Source organism: Protopterus annectens, chromosome 7.part0, assembly GCF_019279795.1.
Source record: "Protopterus annectens isolate FY-2018-M chromosome 7.part0, PAN1.0, whole genome shotgun sequence".
NCBI classification, from domain to species: domain Eukaryota; kingdom Metazoa; phylum Chordata; order Ceratodontiformes; family Protopteridae; genus Protopterus; species Protopterus annectens.
In genome coordinates, this window is record NC_056739.1 from 1037831044 (window position 1) to 1037854548 (window position 23505).

Genomic DNA, 23505 nt, shown 5'->3' on the forward strand with positions numbered 1-23505 from the left:
ATGAGTGGTAGAGGGGTTAAATGCATAGAGAGGTTTACCCATTGGAATGTTAGAGCATCCACTTTCTGGGCCTTGTGAGGTTCCCTGGGGCAGAATTTGCTGAGCTGATGACTGGAGTGGGAGGCAAAGAGGTCCACCTTCAGGGTGCCCCATTTCTAAGTTACAAGGCTGAAGGGTCTGTGGTCTAGCAGGTTTCTGCTTAAGTTGTCTGCCAGAGAGTTTAGGGAGCCTGGCAGGAATTGTGCTAGCAGTTGTATTTGCATGGCTGAGGATGTCACAAAGGGTCATGGCGAGCCTGCAGAGAGGATAAGAGCGAGTCCCCTCCCTGCTGGTTGATATACCACATCAATGTGGTGTGGTCTGTTTTGATCACTAGAGGCCCCGGGGAAAGTAGGGATCTGAAAGCTGTCAGGGCGTGCTGAACAGCTAGCATCTCTTTTTGGTTGAAGTGCAGATTTCATTTGGGCTCCAATGGCCCTGAATGCACCTGCCATCCAGGTGTGCACCCCAGTCTTATGAGTTTGTGGTGAGGGTCTGGGCAGCATGGGGTTGTGAGAAGGAAGTCCCTTGTTGTGGCTACATGTTGGTACCCACCAAAGAAAATCTTTCCTTAGTCAGGGTATCACACGTATGATAGTTTCCAGGTGTTGAGGAGTGTTGACACCAAAGGCTTTTAGGTACCATTGTAGTTTCCTCATATGCAGTCTGACATATGGAGTAGAATGCAGGAGGCCATGAACCCTAGAGCTTGCAGGATTTTCCTTGCGGTTAAATGGGTTCTGGTGGCTAGTTGAGAGAAGTAACCAGTCAGGTAGGCTTGTTTTTCAAGTAAGGAATGCCATCTGGGATGCTGTGCCCAGGCTTGCTCCGAGGAATATAATTTTGTGTGGGGACTAGTTTTGATTCCTTTCCGTTGATAGTATATCCCAGGGAGGTCAGTAGGTCCTTTACAAAGGTCAGGTGCTTAACAGCTTTTCCCCGACTGTCTGCCTGAATCAGGCCATCATCTAAGTAGGAGCGAATTTGTTCCTTAAGCCAAGCATGCAGAAAGCAATGGCTGGAGTCAGGCATTTTGTGAAAGCTCTGGGAGCAGTGGATAAGCCAAAGGGAAGCGCAGAGAACTAAGTGCATAGATCCTGCCCGAAACAAGTATTTCCTGCAAGATTCCCTGATTGGGATGTGTAGGTAGGCCTCTTAGGTCTAGGAGGGCTAATCAAGCATCCTTGGAAAGCATAGTAAAAAGCTGCTGGAGGGTGAGCATTTTGAAATCACCAGAAAGGTGTTTAGAATGGATAGAGCGAGGATTGGGCACCAGGTGCCCTCTTTTCTGGGTACCAGAAGTCTGGAATAGAAACCTTGGCCTATCTGGTCTGCAGGAACATGCTGTATTGCCCTCATGGAGATCAGGGAACAGACTTGTTTTTTGGCCTATGCCCACTGGTTTGGAGGAAGATCTGAGAACCCTTTTGGGGTTGGCAGTGTGTGGAAATAAAATGGGTATCCCTGGGACACTATGTTGAGGACCCATCGGTAGTTGGTAACAGAGGTTCAGTTGTTTGCATGAAGGACAGTTTTCCTCCTAGGGGCACAAGCAGGTGGGCAGAGGTAAGGGGTGGAGGTGTAAAGTCACTGAGTTCTTACCATAAGGGGGAGCATTAGCACTCCCTGTTTCTGAAGAGGAGGAACTCCATTGCTTAGATCTCTACATTCCCTGGGACTGCTGTCTGGAGGGTCTGCTTCAGCTGGGTCTTACCTGAGCTGGCCTGGAGGGGGCCAGAAAGGACCAGTGCTTGGAGGGACAATGCCTACTGAACCTCTGGGGCTGGACCTGTACAAAAGTCTGCATAGATTTAGCTTTTTCTTCCATCTTTTTTTTTTTTTTTTTTTTTTTTTTTTTTTAAGACTTCTTCTGCCTACGTGCCAAACAAATGGTCTTTCTTCAATGGTGCATCCAATAATTTTGATTTGACCTGGTCTGTTAAGGTCTGTTCCTTAAGCCAAGCATGCCTTAAAGGACAGAACCAGTGACTGCTGCCCTGCTAGATGCTTCTAGGGCATCAGAGCCACACTGCAAGGTGTGCTTAGTAACTTGGCTTGCAGACTGGATAAGCTCTCGTAATTCTTTATTTTCTGCACAAGAAGGAAATGAAGATATTGTTTGAGTTCCATGGTATGCTGCTATTTCAGCACGTGGAACTGACAATTTAGTGTTCTAATATCAAGAATTGCAGAGGTGTATACTTTTTTACCCCATCTGTCTAAAGCTCAGGAAACACTGAAAGGGTGGGATTCTTAGCTGAGGTTGCTTCAATTCCTTTAGGTCCCTGGGAGATTACCTCTGGGTCAGCAACAGGACTTTTGAAAAGGAATTTGAAAGAGTCAGGGACTTTTGTAGTACTAGTCAGGTTTCCTGGGAGCAGGAGGAAGGGTGTCAGAGTCAAACTGGATTCCCATAAAAACACCCACAACATCCAGGACAGGAGGAATGGCTAAAGGTCTGTGCTGTGGTAAATTTAAGAATTCAGTCTCTCCTTTTTTGACTGAGAAAAGTCCTGACATTCCCATTGGAAAGACTCCCTTAAACATGTAGGGAGTCACCAAATGAAAAATCCTCGGGAGGAGAGGCAGAAGGAATTGATTTCCTCTGCATCAGAATCCCCATAAGCAGAGAGGGGTTGCATGTCTTCATATTCAGAAACCTCAAGAGTCCTCAGACTCCTGTTCAGATAACACTGGGGACAAGTCTCTTTTGGAAGGGGTAAGCCTGGCTTCCCCTAATAAGTATAATAAAGGTCTTCAGCCATTTTAAGCATTTGAAATTGAGGCATGGAAGCAGGTGCCTGAGCTTGGGTTGTTTTTTTAGGCATAGTTCATACCTTGGGCCTTAAATTCGGTAGTTTTAGAAAGAACTGAACACGAAAGTAGTAGTCTGTGTTGAGTATTGGTAGTGCAAAGAACTTCCACAGAAGCCGGTGCCTGTTCAGCGGCTCCAGACCCATCCAAGGTAGAGACATTCGCAGCATCCTTCGAAGAGTCTCATGGCATACCGGACTCCGAACAGGTCTTGGCAGTGGCCCAAGAATCCACAGAAGCGGGCATCAGGGGCTGCAAAAGCACCTCACCGAGGACCAGAGAACTGGCTTCTAGCTTAACGGAAGCATAGTCAGCAGTTTTGGACCTAGTCAGTCTTTATCCTTACGTTCTTTTCAGAAGATCTGTAGTCAGACGGCTTACCGAAGCCATATCAGAATAAGAGGACAGAGTGAAAATATTTAGCTACAATAAGGGCCCGATGACATAGTTCTGGCATTGAACAAAGCGCAAAAGTGACAGCGTGGGACGTCGTGGTCTGAGCCTAAACAGGTGATGCAGTAAGAATGAAGTCTCTGTGTGGCATTTGCTTTCAACAGGCAAGACAATTGTTAACTTTTTCCTGACATTGGTTAGAGCAAGACAAAAAGGATCCCCAATGGGGTACTTAGCTTTACAAGACTTCAACTTCAAAAACGGAAACTAACACAGGCAGCAGCTGACCGGTACTCGTGAGAACTGCTTCTGCTTCAGGATCCTCAGCAAGAAAGACTGACGTAATGGCAGCTGCCTGATTTTAGACCACTGGACGACCTGACATCAGTCCTGGAGCGACAGCAACAGACGCATATTCTGGCTGACTGAGGGCTACCCTTGGTAAGATAATCCAAGTGTGAGGGCTGCAACAGTGAAACACAAACATCTGGTTAACCTCTAAAGCATAAACCCCACTTTTTCCTTTATGTTTAAAAACAAACTTGCTGTCAGTTGAACTATAAAGCAAATGTTGGGATGTGAAGCCCACAAAAAAGTAAACCTCAATTCTATGCCATCTCCCAATTCCTTTAGGATAAGGTCCAAACATTGGAATATGAAATTCCAAGAGGATGATGTTGGGCCCTCATGAACCACAGAAACTGAACCCTGTATGACTTTGTCAGAGAATATACATATAGAACCCCAGACTGGTGAGGAAGAGAATAATCCATGTTGGGGGGGGGGGGGGGGGGCTCAGCCTCCAGAAAGACATGTGAAAATGTCTGGAAGCCCACCAAGGGCTATTCGAGGGGTTTGGCTCTTTGGGTTATCCACAGTTCTGAGCACTCAAAGGGCGACATACTGAAGGATGGTGACAAACTGAGAAAGACAAGAGTCCCCAAGAAAGTGCTTTCAAAAAAACATCTTTGCCCCTGTGGCATAAAGGCACTGGATTTGTAGGGTTAGCATGCGACTGCAACACTAGACTAAGATCCGCATCTGGGACACAGAGTTAGAGATATAGTAGGGGCAGGAGGTGAGGAGGGAAGAATGCAGACAGTGTCAGACATTCTAATGGGGTAGACTGCCCCCCCTTTCCTGAACAGATCCACATGTTGAGCCCCTTCAGCCATTTTTGCGACAGTTTAGACTCTCCTCTACGCCCTTTAGAGAGCAGATTTATAATAGGGGATGTAAACTCCCCAAAATGATTTTCCCTCTCATCATAGAGGATCCGAGTAGCAAAAGGACAAAACTTCTGTAAGTTAAGACGTGAGATTGTTTTAATCTGTAAACCCTTGGTCAGGTACCCAGACATACCTCCTTAAGACAGCAGCAGTCCTAGACAATATCTGCAGAATCATATACAAAGCAGGACTGCCTTTTGGGGCTCAATTTTTAATGTTTGCAATAATCCTATCTTCCAAGGCTTGCAAAACAGAAACAGGAGTAACATCTGGGACCTCCACTGGTAATAACATTTAATAAATTTCCAGGGGGAACCACCATTTGTTGCCACAAAATACATCACCCTGGAAATATGACCCAAAGAAAACTCTTCAGGAGACGCAGCATACACCCTTTCACCAGAATCGAGAGTTTCCCTTGGGAATCCATAGTAGGGGAACTCTATCAATGTCAGACTCTTGGGAGTGTAATGAGTTGGCAGACTTTAAAAAGTCCCTACATAGTACTCCATCAGAAATACTGGGTGAACAAATGGCTTTAGGGTTGGGAGGATGGCCTTATGGTTAAGGTGTTTGCCTTACAAACACAAGGTACAGGGTTTGAGTCTCACAAGGGATAATTGGCTATGCTTAAAATGGCTCTCAAGGGCAGTTAGCCTAGTACTAATCTATGAACCTTTAAGGAAATAATTCTTCTGAAGTGGGATACAGGACCTGATTTGCCTAGACATGGTAAGGGTTTCAGTTTAATTCTGTTGGCTGCCAAAAAAGCAATTACTACAAAAGGGAAATCAAAGACTACAACTGTATCAGAGTTACTATTATAAAAGCGATAAACTGGAAGAGACCTTTGGAAACGGAAGGAACAAAACTACACTTAAGTAAATGAGAATGGAAGGAACAAAATTACACAGAAGTAAATGGAAATTGCGGGAACAATACATGCACAACATTCAGGAGGAAAAAGTGGGGTTTAAGGGAAGGCAAGATTTCAGCAATTTCTGTACTGCTGGCCTCATGATAGTAGCAAAGTAAATATGTGATGTATATTGTATTTAAATGGGAAAATGTTAAAATGGTAGGAATTTCATCTTTAGGTACTGCAAGTGTACATTCAGAGTGTATACCATTTTCTTCTCCCTAGAAGACAGACTGGAGGGAGGGTTCTTTATCCTGTGAAGAACTCGCTCTCCCTGGCTGCCCCAAGAATTTCACTGCTCACCCATACCCAGCAAACTGTTGTGGAAAATACCAGAGGATCTCCAAGACCAGCAGAAGAGCAATGAATGTCCACCATAGGATCCCTCCATCAGTACCATATGTAGAGAGCCTAAGTGACTGCAAGGACTCTCTCAATATTTTTTCATTTCAGGTACAGCAGAACCAGTGTGAATATACAGAGTGTGATAAAGGAAGCCTAACTGCCAGTAAACTCTGCTGGAAAGTCAGAAGGCAAGTACCCCTAAATGAACAGAAGTCTTTCCTACACTGTTATGACTGAACATACTCCGGTAAAAAGGTACACATGCATTAAAATGTCCACAGTTTTAACAATACCTTTCAGTAAGGCACTAAATACCTGCAGACATCAAACACAAACATGCTCCCATGACAAGAAAATACTCTAAAAGCCAGTAAGGCAGTTTCCAACAAGAAACTGCCAATACTAAATACCAGATTAAAGGGAAAAGCAAAAGTAGGTTACTTTTAGTCAAAAAATTGAAGAAAAAAATCCAATCTTAAACAGCAAGTAACTCCCCTTTGGAAAGACTCTACTCTTCTACATAGAATTATCTGTCAAAAATGAACTGTAGACAAGAACTGCTCAAAATTCCTTAGCTGCTTCCTGTGAGGCAGCACGAAAGTACTGAAGTAATTTGGTGTGGTAGGGTGCCAGAGCTTTTGAAGCAGGCCAGTCATCACTCCATAGGTGATAAACAATCCAAACAGCTAAAGGTTACTACAGCAGTGGGAATGATAAACCATTCATATTGAAGACAACAAAATTCAAGTACAAAGGAAAAAGGGGAGTGACTGACTGCAAGAGGGGCCCAAACGTTTTAAAATTGGTAGAAATTTGTGGTAGCACAGAATTAATGGCAGGGATTTATGATGGCTTATAATTACATTCCACTTAACTATCATTATGGAGCTTAAGGGAATTTTGTAGGAAAAAAAGTTTTCAGCAGGGAATATTTCAGAAATTGGGAATAGAGCCTGAGCTGCAATCTGGCGACTTAAGAGAAAGTTTGAGAGATGAGAGGTATATCTATAAATGAGAGAGTACATGTTGCAAGGAAAATGTATGAATGCATTTCCTGCGAATGAACTGACAAGTTAACTTACCATAACGGGAGATATTTAAAAAAACTGACCACTTCTGCAGTAGTCTTAGCTGTACAAGTTACACATGCCAAGGCTAAAACAAATAGTCAGCCAGCTTCCAAGTTCAAGGGCATCCTCCAGACACCCAAACCATTAACCTGCTCAGAGATAAAGGGGAAAAGTGGTTTGGACACCCAAGCTCTTCAGAGTTTTTATGCAAAGAGAGCGGGAGGTTAGAGCCATGAAAAGGTCAATGCTAGGCAACTGAAGTCCTCACCATAGCAACATCATACAAAATTAAGAGGGCAAGGGAAGCAGTTACCACAAGTGACCATAAACTTATAACCGCACCACGTTCATCATTTGAACACTGCTACAGTAAAAATTAGCTACATGGGTGAACCATAGCCCATACTAACGGGGGTGGGAATGATAGCCCAGGAATCCCTGGAAAACAGTTCCAAGAAAAAGCCCTTCCAACAACCAGAAACTTATCTAGTTTGTAGTGCTTTGTGAAGGTATGGACAGAGAACCAAGTTATTAATGTTAAAACACTTTAGAATCCAACCCGTTGCAAAAAGCGAAGATAAAGCCAAGGCCCTAATACACTCCGCCATAACACTGCCTGGAATTGCCTTACTTTATAGTGGGCACAAAAGGAGACAACCATTTTGAGATGCATGTCCTCTGTTAGACTCATAAGCAATGAATAATTACAGAGTTTTGAAAAATTATTCATAGTTGTCTGTAGACATGCAGAGTATGGAGGATCCTTTCTCCCTCATTTTTGAGAACTTGAATGAAGAAAGGGAGATGTACACGTTTGGCTCAAATGAAACCACTTCAGGCATAAAGTATAAGTTGGCAGGGAAATGGAAAACGGTTTTGTGGTAATTGCCCTTTGCCATTTCAAAACTGATAACTGCTTGGGCCAGAATGGTGTCACAATGATCACTGTAGAGCTCTACTGAATCTTCAGTGTGCTGCTAGATATCTATGGAAGGGTAGAAAAGCACACAGGAACATTCCTGTTCGAGGAAAACAGAATGCATCTGTTTTCCAGGCAGTCTTGCATGATGTGCTAGAGCACAAGTCTGCCAAATGACTGGCGTGAATGGAAGCAAAGATCTGGATGAACTCATGGAAGACCCAGATTCAGTTTCCATTTTTGAGGGTCTGTACTGATCCTGCTAAAACATGTCTGCCACAAAATTATGCTCCAACAGGATGCAAGATGCCCGTAGATGAAGAAAGTGCTGAAAAGCTACATCCCAAGCTACTGTGCTTGTATGCACAGCAGGCAAAATCTCCTCCACCTCCTACCCATTTGTTTTAAGTATCACATTACTGTGGTGGATTGTCTGTATCCACTTGTAATGGCACAGGGATCCATAGAGGAGTGTGTGTTGACAGCACTGGTTACTGCAAAACCCTTTTACATTGTACGTGTTGGTCTTTTGTGCTCCAAAGACCCCGCACACACTCATTGACACCGCTCCCCAATGAAAGCCAGAGGGATCCAACAGACACCCCAAGAAAGTGTGCATTTGGCAAAATATGGTTTTGTCGAGAGACAGACAGAGAAAATCACTCCACGGCCTAATTTAGGGTTAGGGGGGGAAAAAAAAAAAAAAAAAAAAAAAGAGAGGGTATTGGTAACCTTAGCAGTTACTTTCCTGGGGTTGGAGAACGTCGGGCCAACTGTTGGCTGAAAAGGAAAAAGTATCATCTACAGCTACCAAAACAGGAAAGCCAAACTGTGTACCTTATTGCACGGACTCTACAAGTTGCTTTTTCTTCCCCAATGAACGTCATTCTAGCTACAGTATCCTAAACTCATTTTCAGGTGCAAATCTAAAGAAACTTAACTTGGGACTAATTTCACATTTTGTGGTGTACAGAAATCAGAAAGTCTAAGCTGCATTAATGTTCTTTACGCAAATCATAAATGAACAAAAAAGCATTTTGCCTTTTTAAATGAAGGAAAGACTTGAAATGTAAAGACAGAAAGGCTTTACAAAACTCAGCAAATCCTCTTCATCTGCCCAAATGCTGCTCCTTGGGAAGTCAATAAGAACAGAGGCAGGCAACACCACAGGGACTGAAAGTGATCCAAGGAACCTCGTTCAGCTACAGCAGTGTTAAAATCAGCAGAGGCTAAGGTAAGGAGGAAGACCGGGTCAAGACCTAGAAGTCCAGTACAACTTTGCTTGTATATTGGGGAGGGAATAGAACTTAGAACTAAAGTCCCCGTCTCCGCATACCAAAAGGGCCCTTGATAAGCAGGAAGATAAACCTAGGAATGTCACTCCTCCCCCAAAAGATTAAATAAAAGTCAGAGGTAAAAAATGTAGTGGCAAGCCAATAACCTCCATCCCAAGTCATGGAAGGTATTCCCCAACACAAAAAACTTTAGCTTGCAGACCAACACTCTAAACCTACAGAGAGCATATTCGACAGCAACAAGTTTCCCCAACCACGGACTTTACAGTGCTCCCAAGTTGTACTGCGAGTAGGGTGCATGGAAGGTGCCCTAAAGCTTTGGAAGCTGGCCAGTCATGCATTCCCTTGCAGAATATGTACCATACAGCTTGGGTTACTGCAACAGTGAGCTAATGAATGTCTTTTCATAGCACTAGTCTGCTACAAGGCTCCGAGAGTACTACAAAAGGCCACATTCTAAAAAAGAATGAGTGAAGTTACTGGTGCCTTACTGACCTTCACCAAAAGCTTACACTACTTTGATTAGTAGAGTATCTTGTACTGCAGAGTAAGGAAACAAGCATGAAACATTGCGTAGCCACATCACAAAATATATTCCTTACCCTAAAAAATGGAAAAGCGCAGGTCTAACATTTCAGCGAGGGGCATGAGATTTTTTTAAAGCCAAGAAAAACTGCTGCAACAAGTGAACAAAGAATACTGATAAATTATACATATGCAAATACACAATATAAAGACCAATACGAGTTACATTTTGCATTACCCTGTTTTGTTTTATTCAGTCATTAGAAGATGAGAAGACTTGCACCTTTACAAAAATGCATACACAAAAGCACTAATTTCAGAAAGTTACACTAAAAAACACCCTACTACCCACTTTTGGAAAGTTCACATTTGTTCAACATGCAAACTTGTTTGTTCAATATGCAAATTTGTGACTATTTAACATGTCACTTTGTAAACTTAGTGCATAATGCTGAATTTACTGTACCAAAATGGACAAAAACGACTTTGCAAGGTTTTTGTGCAGCGTTTACTGCAGAGGGGACCTGCTCTAGCTTTTGCTGCACTGACTGAATACTGGGTTGTACTGCTGCTGTAACTAAACAGTATTGTTACTATGCCCCCCCCACTATGATCTTATTTTCCCTTCTATTAGGTTAAGTACAGTAGTCCCACTCCATTATCATCTTAACTCCCTCCTCCATGAACAGATACACGTGCATGTTGGCTTCAATTACATATACTGCAGAGGAAATCAATTTAACGTGAATGAAAGCAAACACTTAAGAAAAACTTGGTAAGGGGGAACAGGAGCATGATCATATTAAAATGCAAAAAGAAAGTTCAGGATACACCTTTCAAAATGTTGCCCAGAAATGCTGAAAGTGAAAAGAACACAGCTCTGAATATCCATAAAAAAAAAAAAAAATCTACATGGACAGAACAGATGTAGACTTCCAGTACCATCACAGAAAGCAGCAATACTAAAACATTTGGTTGGAAATTCCGCTAAACTAAAAGTGTGCAAAGTTTAAAATCCAAAAACATACAAAAAAAAAACAGGGCTTTCTTAAACATGTTAGCGTCATCATGTCAGGTGAGCAGAAAACCTTCCATTATTTCAACTTCTAGTACAAATAAAGCCACACGAGTCTACAGTGCTTCGATTCCAGTAACATATCAAAGAGCTGGACCAGTACATTCCCCCTCAAAATTCGCTTAACTGGAGAGTGTGCCAAAACTCAATGTATTCCAAGATTCAAATATCAACTCAAAAAGGGAGAGAATGCAATCTCAAGACGGTCAGCGCAAGAAAAACTGTCATCTTAATGAATTTGGTTACCATACAGTTGAATAAATGGCAAGAAATCTGCAAATTATGCTTCACAAAAGGCATTTAGATGAAACCAAAAAATTAAAAATGGCTACTTTTGAGACCTACTTAAAAACCCACACAAATCAGTTCATTCAGGCATTAAAGAGCATGTTTCAAGTCAAAGCCACAACAATTCAGTTAAGAAACTTGTAGAAACCAATGTTAAGCAGGTTACCCTGCAATTTACCAGTTACCACAAGGAGCTTTAATACAAAATGACATTTTAAACACTATTGCCAGCTCTTGTATACACATTCAAATTTAAGTTAAAAATCAAGTCAATGAAATCCAATATCTATAACAAAAAGTACAAGAAAAAGCTGCTGAGGGGCTTTTAAACCTCAAGCAGCTTGTTGTCCACAACACTTACCCTTGACTTTCCTTCAGCATCCTTATAGAGCTCCACGTATGTAACCTCACCAACTACATAAGACATACAAAGGGAAGATACCAAGAGACAAAGCATTTAAAAACACCAGTCTTGTTACGGTTGCCCTGAACACAACTACAAAAAAGGAACACCTATTATTCACCAACAATCAAAACCAGACCAGAATATATCCTATAAATTGCCATAAAATATGTTACCAATTGACATGAAATATGCATCAGCAACATCATCAATAAATTAGACAACTACAGTTGGACCCAATTTATACTGCTGTTCATGAATGTTTTTGGCCAGTATGATATAGTTGGTGAACAAGTAAAATTTAAACAAGGGCCCTTAGTATAACCCAGTATAGACCACAACACATTTTAAGTTCCCAATTATCATCCTAGTCACAACAGGCTGTTTTAAGGTGACTTTCTAACTCAATCAATATCGCCATAAAAAGTTTTCAATATAACTAAAAATAAGTCAAGTTTACTACACAGCAAAGAAAGTTTCAGTAAATAAAACTTTTCATGTCACCTTACAACAGATACAACAAGCACAATGAACAGCAGAAGGGGAAACATTTTACACATTAGACCAAATACACATCAAATCTTTTCAAAGCTGTTTAAGACTTTAGTTTACCGAAATACAAGATACCTTATTCCAATTTCAATTGTTTACTCTATACTGGACTGCAGCAGCAATAATCATTTTAAAATATCAAAAGAAAAAAAGATTTAGTGGAGTGTGATTAAGACAGTCACCCCACAAGCAAGATTTTTGTGGTGGGGGAGGAAATAACACAAAATTTTAGCTTTATGAATACACTGGACCTTTATAAGTCCAAAATACTAATACAGTATTCAAAGCACTTAACCCAAGGGTTTTAAAACATGCGTGTAAACATGTTCCACTTCAAACACAGCAATGACAAAATTCCTTTTACCCATTCTAATCTACAATGCAGTAGTCTCATACTACAAGACTCCAGAAGCCAGACAGACCATAATGTCAAATCAAGAACAGACACTTGATTTGGCCCAATACAGCTAGCCAACTTCAAAAACCAAGAGGCTGCACCTTCAGAAGAAAAAGTTACCTTTCTCTCTCATTAGATCTTTAATTGTCTGCCATTTTGTTTCATATGGAATGTTGCTAATGAACACCCTGTTACGTCCAGTACGTTTCTCTCCAGTGCTGGTAATTTTAGAATATGGATGAAATCTGTTTGTTTTCTTCATTGCAGTAGATTTTTCTTTCAAATCCATGCTCTCTCCTTCTTTAGGAGCATCATCACTCTCTCTAAAGAGAAAACAAAAATTAAACTTGCAAAAATGATTCCAAATACTGCCACTTCAGAACATAAGTTAGATCAGAGGACACTAATCTGTAAACAGCAGCAAGTTTCGCATCACTATATTTAACTATATTTAAACCCCTCCCAAAGTGAAGCCTTTTGTCTTGGCTAAGAGGGTTTCTTTGTAATGAAGTCCATCAGTACCAAAGTTTAAAAAAACTCTGAAGAATACAAGTCGCTCAGCAGCATGGCATATAAATATTGCAAAAGGTTTTAAAAATCAAGCAATAGTGTTATGTACTTAAAATAACTTTGCATCTGTGTTATCCTAGGTCATTATTCCTCACAGTAAGGAATTGGATCAGACATCTGATCCAAGCCAGCAACTTCAAATTAGGACAGATCCAAGGCTCAAGCTCCTCCCTCTCCCATAATCCCCTACTGCCCTCAAACCTTCAGATCTCATTGGCAGCATTCTGCTACAGATGTGATCCACGGCTCTCGCTCAGGTAAGTGATTTCTGGAACTTTTTCGGCTTAGCTTGAATTAGTTTAAACAGCTTTAGACTGTCTTTAGTAGTTGTTTCTTTACTTCCCCTCCCTTAGGCATTCTAGCTTTTTGGCAGGGTAGTTCCCCTTTTGTAAGTGAGGCATTTGGTGATCCCCCCCCCTTAGAACGTTTTATAGTCTTTGGGTCGTGCTTGTGTTTCCTTACGTTTTTCCTTCAGTCTTAGAAACCCTTGGGGGTTTAAGAAATGCTCCTCTGGTAGTTGGAAGATGCTCATTTAAAACCCACACAAAGGGCACTTCTATGGCTTAGGGGCTCATCTGGAGGTTGAATGTGACTTCCTGTGCCACATTCAATCCCTGGGGCTTGGCAGAGTAATTACTGCTTAAATGTATGGTTGGGAGGGGGGGGCTCCCCCCCCCTCCAATGCATCCCCTTCCAATCCCAAATGGAAGGCTCCTTCCATTCCTTCTGTGGCTTCAAAGAAACCTAAAATGTCTGATCCTAGATCTCAGGATCATACTCCAGCCCAGGCTCCGATCATAGATCTTTGGATCCCAGGTCTATGGACTATTCTACCGGATCCAAGGCAGCCTCTGATCAGAGGGCTTCGAATCCTGCCAAGACTAGCCCAGCCTTGGATCAGACTAGTTTGTCTGGCCAGATTTGCTTCTCAGCCTTCGGATCAGACAGGCTCATCGGGTTGGCCTATAATTAGAGGAGTCTGCTTCAGCTTCACCGTGATCCTCTAGACAAGTTTTAATCAGCTCCTAGACCTCCGAGCCAAACTCCTGAGTGTAGACACAGGACTTCAGAGTCCAAGATTGAATCCCTACCCACTCATCCACTTCCTCCAAATCTTGTTGCCATTGGCTATGGACAGGATGATCAGCTTCCACCAAGCTAAAGTTGCTGGCTCGGATCCAAGACCCTACCATGACGAATAATGACATGGTTAACACTCCTGCAGTCTTAGTTCTTTAAAGCATTTAATATAACAGAACACAGAAATTAATTTAAAAAGTAGCCACAAAAAAGTTAAGGTCTGCTGATCGTATACAACCTGTTTTCTATATATGGGAGAGGAACAAAGGTAAAAAAAAGAACAGATCGCAACTAGTTTGAATGGAAACGCAGGCTGTAGCATACCCGCTAGCATGGGTAATCTTAAAAAAATTAGATTACGCAATGTCTGTGGGTGCAGCTGCAGACTGAGGATAACTGCTCCAGATAGCAATTTACCTATTCTCCAAAAATGCTGGAGGAGGAGTAATCTTCACTCATAGAAAAATATTAGTTTTTCCAAGTTACAAGGGAATGGGGCCTTAAAATGCAGATTTTCAAGTTTTCACTGAAGCAAAAAAGTTCTTGAAAAATGTGAAAAGTTCAAATGGAGAACAGTAACATTCAACAACCTCCATGGCTGCCAGTACAAGGATGGGAGAAGAATTAAGTACATCCATTAGTAACATTCCTGTGAGGTAAAGACCTCTACCATTCTACCTTTTCAGTTCAGTACAAAACATGCATTTGTTCCTCCAATATTAAATTTATCCTGCTTAAGGTCAGACTAAAAGAAAATCCTCCCACGAGGACAAAAATGGTGTTCCTCCTACTCAGAGTTGGACTTGGAAATCTGCAGGAGAAGCCATCTAAAATCAGAACCAGACCTTGCTTTAACAGGAATAATTTCCATTTTACAGAGAATGCTCATTCGTATAGGATTCTGCATACCAGGACTACTGCATGTAACACCTGACTAGCCAAAATAAGGAATCTCCAACAGCAATAACTTTATTGGGAAAAAGTTACGTACTCACCATAACTTTTAGTTATGTACTTACCATAACTTTGGATGTATGGGATCCATCTCGCCTACATTCATAACTGATGGGTTCGAAGCCGATCCGTCGGCTCCGACTCTGCCACTATACACTACAACGAAGTCTCTCATTGGCTGGGCTACCCCTTATCCCATAATGCACCACACCTGCTTCCCCAGATCTCGTTTGTTCGCTTTCATACATACAGGTACAGAACACATACCAATAACTAACCAACTAGAGCCCTTCCAAAGGAGAGCTCAGCAAGACCAATGTTTCCTCCAAATCCAAAAGGTAGGGGGAAGAAGGGTGGATATGTATGAATGTAGGCGAGATGGATCCCATACATCCAAAGTTATGGTAAGTACATAACTAAAAGATGTAATGGGATCCTATCTCACCTACATTCATAACTGATGGGACAGTGTCCCTAGCACCTAAAAACCCCGGGTGGCTCACTGGAACACACTCCTGAGAACTGCGGAACCAAATGAAGCTCTGCCTCGGGAAGCCACATCAAGCTTGTAATGAGAAATGAAGGTGTGTGGAGAAGACCAAGTAGCAACCGCACAAATATCATCTATTGAAACTTTGGACTGAAAAGCTACAGAGGTGGCCATAGCCCTGGTAGAATGAGCTGACTGGGAAAGGCAACTCTCTGCCTGACTGGGAATAAATGAAAGAGATGCAATCCTTAATCCATTTGGCAATGGTGGCTTTGGCAACTGGAAGACCTAACCTATTCTCCGCAAAGGACACAAACAGTTGGTCAGACTTTCGAGCCTGAGTGGTCCTATCCAAGTAAAAACGCAGTTGCCTGTGAACATCCAACTGCTGGAAGGTATATTCTGCTCTGTTAGAAAAATTTGGAAAGAAAACTGGGAGCTCCAATGATTGCTGAATGCATAAAGGGGATGCTACCTTAGGCAAAAAGGATGGATTCAATCTAAGGGAAACTGTCTTTGTGAAGGATCAAATAAGGAGGGGAAGAACAGAGAGCCTGAAGCTCTGAAACACGCTTAGCAGAAGTTATTGCCACTAGAAAAGCAGTTTTCCACGACAGGAATTTTATATCACAAGTGGCTGCCGGCTCAAAGGGACGGGCAGTTAAGGAGGCCAGTACCAAATTTAAGTCCCAAGGGGGCACGGGATGAGCCATAGGAGGCCTGAGGAGCCAGGCTCCCTTAAGGACTTGCAAAATGTGTTAGCCATTAAAGAAGGCTCTATAGCAACATGAAAATTAGACATAGCCGCCAGTTGAACTTTAAGTGTGGAGACTGAAGAGCCAGAATGAAAACAATGAAGCTAGAAATTCCAAGACCTGCGGAACTGCGGCCGTAAGAGGATCAATGCCTCGCTGCTGGGCCCAACAAACAAACCTTTTCCATTTGCTGGAATACAGCTTAACGGTAGACGGCTTGTGGGAAGACAAGATGTGCATCACTTCCAAAGAAAGAGAAAGATCTAAGGATGGAAGTGGAGTAACCAGCCGCAGCGACCGGAGGGACGGATGAGAGTGTCTCGACGGATTGGATAACAGATCCGGCAATGGGTCCAGAATCGAAGGGCCCTGTACCATATACTTTAAGAAATGGGAACCAAACCTGACGGGGCCAATGTGGGGCGACCAAAATCATGTGGCACCCGACATGAAGAGCCTTCTGAATCACCCTCTGGGAGAAGGGTAATCGGGGGGGGGGGGGGCATAAAGCATTCCCGGGGGCCAATTGTGGGCTAGAGCGTCCCTGGGAGACTGTCCCTGAGAGGGTGTCAACTCTCTGCACTTCGCATTGTTGGGGCTGGCGAACAAGTCGCAACAAGGGAGGCCCCATTTGGCGAAGATCTGCGCAGCCACTCTGTTGTTGAGCGACCACTCGTGGGGCAACAGGAGAGTCCTGCTGAGCCTGTCTGCAATCACATTGGCTTTTCCCGGAATGTGCATAGCTACTAAGAAACGTCGAGAGGCTATGGCCCAGCGTCATACTCTCATGGCCTCCCTGCAAAGGGGGTAGGACTTGGTTCCGCCCTGCTTGTTTATGTGCCAAACTACCGACATGTTGTCGGATAGAAACACAATAGTACCTTGGGGGAGAGCATGATGAAGTGCTTGTAAAACCAGAAGCACCGCTCTCATTTCCAGGATATTGATGTGAAGGTGCGCTTCGCAATCCTGCCAAGTGCCTTGGACAGACCTGTCCAGATAATGACCCCCCCACCCTATCTGGGAAGTGTCCGTGGTCACTGTGGCAACAGGGGGTTGAAGGGCGAAAGGACGCCCCCGGTCCAGGTTGGACCGACATAGCCACCAACGGAGGTCCCGACGACAACTGTCTGTAATCAGAACCAGGTGGTTCAGGGGAAGTCCTTGGTATGACCATTGAACCGATAATAGCCATTGCAGCACCTGCATGTGCAGCCTGGCTAACGGTACTAGGAAGATAGTTGCAGCCATCGAACCCAATAACTGAAGAAGCTGTCTGGCAGGAACTCGAGATTTGGGTAACAAATTTAGAACCTGTGATTGTAGAACCTGAATTCTCTCTGATGGCAAAAATGCCCGCATCCTTTGTGTATCTAACTCTGCGCCTATAAAGGTGATATGCTGAGATGGCCGCAGCAAATGCCCGCATCCTTTGTGCGTCTAACTCTGCGCCTATAAAGGTGATACGCTGAGATGGCCGCAGCACAGATTTTTTCCAACTGAAAGTGATTCCTAGCGAAAGACCCAAGATTAGTGTGGCCATCAGCGCTCGAATCAGTAGATGCTTGGAGGTGGCAGTGAGGAGCCAGTCGTCGAGATAGGGAAACACTCGGAATCAGAGACTTCTCAAGTGAGCTGTCACCACTGCCAGACATTTGGTAAACACCCTGGGGGCTGTGGTGAGACCAAAGGGCAATGCACGAAACTGGAAAGGACTGGTTCCTAGGCGGAAGCGCAAATGACTCCTGACGTATCAATATGCGATAGTAAGCGTCCTTGAGGTCTATGGAGCACATCCAGACATCCTTCTCCAATAACGGGAGAATGGACTGAAGGGTGACCATCCGGAACTTGGACTTCACAAAACTATTCAAAAGGCTGAGGTCCAAAATGGGCCTTGCGTCCCCTGTCTTTTTTGGCACCAAAAATAATCTTGAGTAAGTTCCTGATCCGATCTGGTCGGCGGGGATGGGATGGATGACCCCTTTGCTTAGCAAATTTGAAACTTCTACGGCTGCCACATCCAGTTGACTGGGTGGCACGTCCGGGATTCTCCTTGTAGGAGGAGGGGGCTTGAAAAAGGGGATGAAGTAACCTCCGGTTACAATGCAAAGCACCTACTGATCCTTGGTTAGATTCCCAAGTCTGTGGGTGTTTCGCAAAACGACCCCGACCGGCTCCGGAGAAGCACAGCCGGGCCACATCCTAGGGACGTTGAGGGTAGGAGGAACCACGAAAGGAGTCGCGGTCTCCAGAGTTACGGGGGCCTCTGCCACCTCTAGGGTGGCGTCTTCCTGAATCCCCCCCCCTGCCTCTGGAGGGGGGAAATCACTCCGTGGAGTAGAGAAGAACTTTTGGGATTTCCTGAACCACATTTTCCCTCCTCTCTGGGCCTTGGGATAAAGTCTAAAGGGAGTGGAAAAATGGGCCCCAACGGCAGTCAAGGTCTTGCCCTCCTGCTCGCACCGAGTAAGTGCGTCCTTCACCTTGGGCCCTCCTGCTCGCACCGAGTAAGTGTGTCCTTCACCTTAGGTCCAAACAAAGAAGACCCATCAAAAGGGGAGTCGGCGAAGGAAGACTTAAAGGCCTCCGCAAGTGGACACAAGCATAACCAGGCTTGTCTCCTAAGAGCCACTGCTGTGCCCGCTGCTCTACTCGCCCCTTCGGCTGCATAGGAAATGAGCCTCATGGAAGAGTTGACAATAGAGTTTTGTTATCTCATCCTGGCGCCTACAGTCTGTGCCACAGCCTCAGGAAGGTTACCGCCAGGAGGGACTCCTTCCTTGGAGGTTGTCCCTTTGGAGCCAATGAATGACAGAGATAGTTCAGTGACCTCATGGTAAAGGTCACTGAAGAAAGGGTATGCTTCCCGTACCTATCTATGCTCCTAGAATCCTTAGGAGGATGAATAGACGTTGAAGCCTCTGCCACGTCCTGCTGAGTGGCAGATGCCACCACCATAGCATCAACTGCAACACCCTTAGTGAGGAATTCCTTCTGGGGAGGGGCTGAAAGAAACTTATTGGGCCTGGCCGGCACCGGTTCCGCCATATCAGGATGTTCCCACACCCTCTGAGAGATTAGGTCCAATAACTCGAAGGGTGGAGACACCCAGGAGGAGGAGGGCTGGGCCCCAAAGGCCTTGAGGAAAACTGACTCCTCAGCGGTAGGGGGTTTGGATTGCCAATCGCCTCCCTGTCTCAAGATCTCAAGGATATCCGAGAAAGAGACGTCATCCGATGACTATTTAGGGGACCCCTCCACATAGAGGTCAGTATCTGAAGTGACGGATTCATCTGGGGAATCAACGTGCTTCCTCTTACACAGTTTCTTCCTTGGGGGTTCATCCGAAGCAAATTCAGAAGGACCCCCGGAAGAAGGAAACCCCCCCAAGGGGGTATCCTCAGGCCCTGGGGCCCCACTGTCGTGGGAAAGAATGTCTCCAGAGGCACCAGTACCCAAAACTTGGGACGGTGAGGTAGAAACCTGCTGAACCGGCAAGGTCATGGCCAGTGCACTCCTCATGGCCTCAAAAGCAGGACCTCCAGACTCTGCAGAGGGCACTTGCAGAGAGACCATGGCGGTACTGGGAATACCTGCGGCCGATGCTCCGAGGGGAAGACTGGGCATCGAAGAGGCAAGCCCCAGTGTTGCCCTCAGCCCCCGCCGAGGAAGACCCGGTACCAAACCCCGACACCGAGGACAGGGTAGGAATGAAAGTTGGAGCAGAGAAACTCCGAGGGGGGTCCCTGCTCCGACTGGACGATTCCGCTCCGTTCTACCTGCTCCGACTCCAACGGCTCCAAGGGGGTCGGAGGAGAAATCAAATGCATGGGATGTGGAGTCTGCTCCGAAGCCGCGTGGGCTGGAGCCGAGATCATTTTAGTAAAAGCTGGGGATTAGAACAGCCTCTGGATAACCCTATCCAAATCCGAATCAGATAACCTAGAGGATTTGGAAGAAACAGATTGGGGCCGAGAAGACTTCTGCCTCGGCTCCGATAAAGCAGGGGATCGGCACCGAAAGGGTTCCAGCACTACTGGACCAGAGACCGGGACCATTCGCAACAGTGTCTGCGCCAAAGGAGGCTCCGGAGCAGAGGGGGAAGAGTCTGAGCTGCACACCTCCAACGGCTCAGAGACCAAGGGAGCCGAGGTAGGTGATTGGCCTCTCGATGCACTAACCTGCAGCTCCGACACCAATGCAGATGAGGAAAGAAGCACCGAGGCAGACCCTTCAGCCATCGGCACCGAAGCCATTGGAGCAGAGGAAGAAGAAGTCGACCCTCGTTTCTTAGCTGTCGGGTCCGACGGACTGGATGGAGCCAACGATCTATGCTTCTTGGGTGTCGGGCCCGACGGACTGGTCGGAGCAGACCATCTCTTCTTTTTAGAAGCTGGAGATGAAGCCAAAGCTTCTTCAAATTAAGGCTTAATCAGATCCCTAAGTATCAATTTGTTTTTTCTCTCCTGGAGAACCCTGGAGGAAAAAGCGTGACACACACTGCAAGTATCCTGTAAATGTTTAGGCCCTAAACAGTACACGCAGACAGCATGACTGTCTGTAATAGACATTTTATAATTACATTTTGCACACTTTTTGAACCCTGACTTTTGCTCCTTGGACATTTTCAGAAAAAAAAAAAAAAAAGGTAACTGACAAGAAAAAAAAAAACAGTAACTAATGTATGGGCTAAAGCCCTCTAACGGGCTTAGCCCGACACAACAGGTCAAATACAGAGAGAAAGGAACTACGTGGGCTAAAGCCCTCTAACTTAAACGGGCTTAGACCGAAAACTATTTGTCACACCACAAGAAAAATTAGATAAACATACAATAAGGGCAAAGGCCCTCTAACTTAAACGGGCCTTGCCCAGTCCACCAGTAGCGCGAAAAAGAATAAAATTAAATTTTACACCAAACTGACCACAAACGCTCACAAGGCTGTTAATACAGCTGTTTGTTTAAATTCTGACAGAAACCAGTCAAAAAAAGACCAAAAGGTAAAGAAAAAAAAACACTTGGCTCCAGCCAAGTCGAGACCATGTCCGGTTTGAAAAGCGGCAAACGAAATCTGGGGAAGCAGGTGTGGTGCATTATGGGATAAGGGGTAGTCCAGCCAATGAGAGACTTCGTTCTAGTGTATAGTGGCCGAGTAGGAGCCGACTGATCGGCTCCGAACCCATCAGTTATGAATGTAGGCGAAATAGGATCCCATTACATCGTTCTGAGTTATCCATCTAGCCTTCATTCTATACCGATGGGTTTGGAACCAATCCTCAGTTCCAACTCGGCTGCTTACTAAAGCTAGAGATCTGAAACTCATGGCTCCATCCCTATCCCATGATGCTGCAGTTCTTTCTTCAGATCTTGTTTGTTGGTGATTTTATATTCTACTCTAACTGTATACAGATGTACACCAAATCCACAAACCTGGACAAGGACCAAAGTAGTACGTTACTGTTAAATCTTTTTTTGTTTACAGAAAGGGAGGAAAAAGTTGGTCCTATATGCAAATAGAAACACAACTGCCTGCGAACATCAAACTGAAGCATGTATTCTTGCCTTATTACCATACTTGGGGAAGAACACAGACAAGTCTGACTTATTTAGATTGAACTCAAGAGCATACCTTGGGTAAAAAGGAAGGGTTTCTACATAGTGACACTAATTTTAACGATCAAACCTCCCTACATGCTTTTTCATAAAGCTTGTAACAGACTTCTTGCCGATGTGATTGCTTCTAGAAAGTGCTTTCCAAGATAAAAATTTCAAGTCGCAAGATGATGCTGGTTTAAAGGGCGGTAGGATTATGCGAGAGAACAAAATTAAAATTCCAGGGTGGCAAAGGTAGTCGCATTGTTGGTCTTAGCAAATTAGTTCTGCTCAAGAAAGCTTTTGAGAATTTGAGACATGTTTATACCTTCGTTCCAAATATGAAAATTGGATATTGCTGCCAGCTGGACTCATTAAAAAGCTTAGGAATTCCAAAATGAAAGCCAAGGGTGCTGAATGGGGGGTCACAATGAGGTGCTGTGAGGTCCAAATTGAGAATCTATTTGCTGTGGTAGTTTCTTCATAGAAATCTCACGAGAAGTTATGATGTGAGCCTCTGGAGTAAAGTTGTGTAGCCTGGCTATACTGGGAATTGGAGCAGCCATGCCATTAACGTTACAGTGGAGAGAGATTTATGGAAGCTCCGCGACGGGTGTGTCAGGAGGTTCTGGCACCAGGTCCAGAATCCACGGTTCTTCCAGGAGATGAGGCTTCAGGAAGGGAAACCATACTTGACAAGGTCCTTCCCAGACTTGACAAGGTCCTTCCCAGACTGCTATCCTTCTGAAGAACTTTGGATATTAGAGGAAAGGGTGGAAATCCATAAAGGAGTCCCGGGGGCCAATCATGTACAACTGCATCCCTCGGGCACTCCCCCGAAAGGAGGGAATCTGGGCAAAATAGCCGCCACATTTTGCATTTGTGGCTGTGGCGAACAGGTCGCAGCAAGGCCGACCCCATCTGCAAAATATCCTTTCCTCTACTTTTCTTCAGGGATCACTCGTGTGGCGTCTGCTATAATGTTGGATTTCCCAGTGAGGTCTGCTGCCATCAGAAAAAGCTGGGAGGACATCACCCACTGCCACACTCTCAGGGCCTCTCGACAGAGTGATTGGTTCCTCATTGTTTATGTACTACACTACTGAGTCTGTTTGTATTGCAATTGTACAAATCTGAACAGAGTCCTGGAATGCCTGCAATGCCATCAGCACTGCTCACCTCTAGTACATGTGCAAATGAGCCTCATGGTCCTGCCAAGTGCCTTGGGCTGTTCTTCCCCGATATGGTCCCCCACCCAATCTGTGAAGCATCAGTGTTCACTGCAGCTAATGGAACAGGGGGAACAATGGGTCGGGTCCATTGTTTCTTTCCATTGGAGGATTCTCATGTGTGATCTCACTAGAGGAATCACCATTACTGCTGCTGCCATAGTGCCCAATACCTTTAGGACTGCCCTTGCTTGTAGTTTGGACTGGAAGAGGAGGTCATGGATCTGGAGACTAAGTTTGGACCCTTTCTGGAGGCAACCTGACCATGGTTCTAGTGTATTTTTGTGCCTATAAAGTTGATGTGTTGCATTGGCAATATGGCAGATTTTTCATAATTCACTGAAATGCCAAGTTGAGCACATCGTTCCAAGGTATTGTCCCTCGCTTGAATAAGTAGATGCTTGGTGGTGGCAGTTAGGAGACAGTCATCTAGATATGGAAACACCCACAATCCCCTGACAGCTCAGGTGAGACATGACTACTTCCATATATCTGGTGAACACTCTGGGGCTGTAGTGAGACCAAAGGACAGAGCTTGGAATTGGTAATAACTGGCTCCCAGCCGAAAGC

At 44.5% G+C, this 23505-nt stretch overlaps 1 protein-coding gene across 2 annotated transcripts in view; it reads right to left on the reverse strand.

Annotated features, from left to right (window-relative positions):
- MYEF2 (myelin expression factor 2) overlaps nucleotides 1-23505 on the reverse strand; it is a 534185-nt gene that overhangs the window by 494208 nt on the left and 16472 nt on the right. For both annotated transcript variants that reach the window (XM_044077583.1, XM_044077582.1), the window contains exons 2-3: nucleotides 12384-12586; nucleotides 11273-11325 (exon numbers count right to left, since the gene is read on the reverse strand). In XM_044077583.1, the coding sequence (XP_043933518.1) occupies nucleotides 11273-11325; nucleotides 12384-12586 (256 nt within the window). The remainder of the gene's footprint in view (nucleotides 1-11272; nucleotides 11326-12383; nucleotides 12587-23505) is intronic.